The sequence below is a fragment of the Balaenoptera musculus genome, chromosome 14 (assembly GCF_009873245.2).
Source record: "Balaenoptera musculus isolate JJ_BM4_2016_0621 chromosome 14, mBalMus1.pri.v3, whole genome shotgun sequence".
Lineage (NCBI taxonomy): Eukaryota > Metazoa > Chordata > Mammalia > Artiodactyla > Balaenopteridae > Balaenoptera > Balaenoptera musculus.
In genome coordinates this window covers 78,940,880-78,943,875 of record NC_045798.1, presented here as the reverse complement: position 1 = coordinate 78,943,875, position 2,996 = coordinate 78,940,880, and the positions used below count along the sequence as shown (strand labels likewise).

Here is a 2,996-nt window from a genome sequence, read left to right as displayed (position 1 = left end):
CATTTATAAAAATGCTGCTGGAACTTTTTAAGGAAATTTGTAAGCTACTAGGGCAACATACAAAAATCAGATATATTTCTATATACTAACAACAAACCATAGGACATTTTAATTATAAAACAATTAATTTACAATAACATTAACAAATTGGAAATACTTAGGAATAAATTTAACAACAACAACAAAAAATGCCCAGTGACAACTAAAAAAAAAAATTGCTGAGAGAAATTATACAAATGGAGAGCTATATACCATATTCATGGACTGTAAGATTCAACAGTTTGAAAACATCATATCCCTCCAAATAGACCTATAGATGCCATATAATCCCAATTAAAATTTCAGCATGTTTTATAAAATATAACAAGATGATTCTGAAATTTTTATGGAAATGTAAAGGATCTAGACGTGCCAAAACACTTCTGGAAAGAAAGAAGAAATGAACCACCTGATTTCAACATTTAATATAAAATTACTGGCTTTTTTCTTTCCCAGGCGGCTGCCGAAGATGGCGGAGGGGCAGGTCCTGATTCTCAATGGCCGAGGCCATCTCCTGGGCCGCCTGGCAGCCATCGTGGCTAAGCAGGTGCTTCTGGGTCGAAAGGTGGTGGTTGTGCGCTGTGAGGGCATCAACATTTCTGGCAATTTCTATAGAAACAAGTTGAAGTACCTGGCATTCCTCCGCAAGCGGATGAACACCAACCCCTCCCGTGGCCCCTACCACTTCCGAGCCCCCAGCCGCATCTTCTGGCGGAAAGTGCGAGGCATGCTGCCCCCCAAGACCAAGCGAGGCCAGGCCGCTCTGGACCGCCTCAAGGTGTTTGATGGGATCCCGCCACCCTATGACAAGAAAAAGCGGATGGTGGTTCCTGCCGCCCTCAAGGTTGTGCGTCTGAAGCCTACACGGAAGTTTGCCTACCTAGGGCGCCTGGCTCATGAGGTTGGATGGAAGTACCAGGCAGTAACGGCTACACTGGAGGAGAAGAGAAAGGAGAAGGCCAAGATCCACTACCGGAAAAAGAAGCAGCTCATGAGGCTATGGAAGCAGGCTGAAAAGAACATAGAGAAGAAAATCGACCGATTCACAGAGGTCCTCAAGACCCATGGATTCTTAGTCTGAGCCCAATAAAATTGACCGTTTCTTCTTCATGCTTGGCCTGGCCTGCCCTTCCTCCATCGCCACCCTAGGATGTGGGGGACCCCCAGGGGCTGCCGTCCAGGTGCCACAGGCAGCCTGGGGCTTAGAAGACTGGGTATAGCAAAGGGGCCTTAGCCACTGCTGTTTAAGAAAGGCCTTTTTAAAAGCGTAGACAGTTGTAAGGGCTGTGCAGGCAGAATTTGCCTGTGACCTATTCATTCATGAGAGTTTTAGGACATGGACAGTTCGAACAACCCGTGCTGTTGCAATACTGGCAAAAGTGAGCTGGAAGACCTAAGTGGAAGGGCCACTCACGTCGCCTACAGGGAGTCTAAGCTTCCCACATGGTCAGGTACTATACTCTGCAGCTGTTAGGATGTGAGAGAATGCTTGGGCAGCACGAGTCTGGGGTTCTAAAAGGTGTTTATGGAAGGGAAGTACGGCCCAAGGGGTCACAGGCATTGCCCTTGTGTCTTCCCTATATTTTGTGATCCAAAACTAATAAATTATTTTTAAAGAAAAAAAATAAAAAATAAAAAATAAAATTACTGTATTCAGAACAGTGAAGTATTAAAGTAGCAATAGACATAGATAAATAGAATAGAGTCTAGAAATAGAACTACACATATATATTCAATTTGTTTTAATGTGTAAAGTTAATTCAATGGGAAAGGGTAGTATTTTCATCAAATGGTGCTGGAAAGGTTGTATATCCACATCCACTAAAAGAAAATGAACAGGATCCCTTACCTCGGACCTTCTACAATAACTCAAAATGGATCATAGTCCTAAAGGTAAAAGGCAGAACTATAAAACTTGAGAATAACATATAAGAGAAATTCTTAGGAAATGTGATAGGCAGAACCTAAAATGATTCCACAAGATATCCACCCCCTGGTATACTTAGACCTTTTCCCAAGTATTTATCAAACACTAATCTAGGGGGGACTGGACTCTTCCTGGAGAAATATCTTTTAAGCAGGGGAGAGATTTGATGTGAGGAAGATTCTCTAATGCTGACTTTGGAAATATAGGGGGGCAGAGGCAAAGAATTTGGGCAGCCTCTAGGAACTGAGAGTGGTCCCCAGCTGACAGCTAGCAAGGAGATAGGGTACTCAGTCCTACAACCATAAGAAATTAAACTCTGCTATAAACATGAGCTTAAAAGAGAACCACTGACTACAGATGAGAACATAGCCTTGCTAGCACCTTGATTTTGACCTTGTGAAGTTCTGAGCTGAGAAGTAGGACACAACGTGTCTGTACTTCTAACTTACCTAACTAATAAATGGCTGTTGATTTAAAATACTAAGTTTGTGGTAATTTGTTATGAAACAATAGAAAACTAATATGACTTTTGGCTAAACCAGTATTTCTTAGAACACAAAATTCATAAATCCCCCCAGAATGCTGTTGCAGTTCATCAAAATCAAATAATTCTTCCCCTTCAAAGATGCTTATGAGATGCAGAAGGCAAACCACAGCCTGGAATATAATGCTGGCAAATGTATATCTAATAAATAATTGTTACATTAATAAACTTTTAAAATCCAGTAAGTTGATATACAACCCATTAAAAATGAACAGAGGTTTTGAAAGAATATTTTACCAAAGAAGACATGACAATAACCAATAAGCACATGAAAAAGTGCTCAATATCTTTAATTATCTGATAAATACAACTTAAAACCACCATTAGATACACGTCCAATAGGGTGGCTAATCTGTTTTTATAAAAAGAATACAATTTAAAAATACCCAATACTATTATTAAATTTTACTTAAGTATCAAATGTTCCTCCAAGACATATGAGACTGAAAAACAAATAGTTTGTGTGGCTATTTTTTTCTTTCTGAA

General features: G+C 40.3%; 1 protein-coding gene across 1 annotated transcript; it reads left to right on the top strand.

Moving 5' to 3' along the window:
* Positions 1-491: 491 nt before the first annotated feature.
* LOC118880333 (60S ribosomal protein L13a-like) lies at positions 492-1,149 on the top strand. The gene has a single exon (XM_036823966.1). It carries the CDS (start codon positions 509-511, stop codon positions 1,118-1,120), a length of 612 nt encoding a protein of 203 aa, XP_036679861.1. The 5' UTR covers positions 492-508; the 3' UTR covers positions 1,121-1,149.
* The last annotated feature ends 1,847 nt before the right edge of the window (positions 1,150-2,996 follow it).

What these genes read in the sequence shown, in the direction of transcription:
- LOC118880333 (XM_036823966.1), top strand. Translation starts at nt 509, where the DNA reads ATGGCGGAGGGGCAGGTCCTGATTCTCAATGGCCGAGGCCATCTCCTG.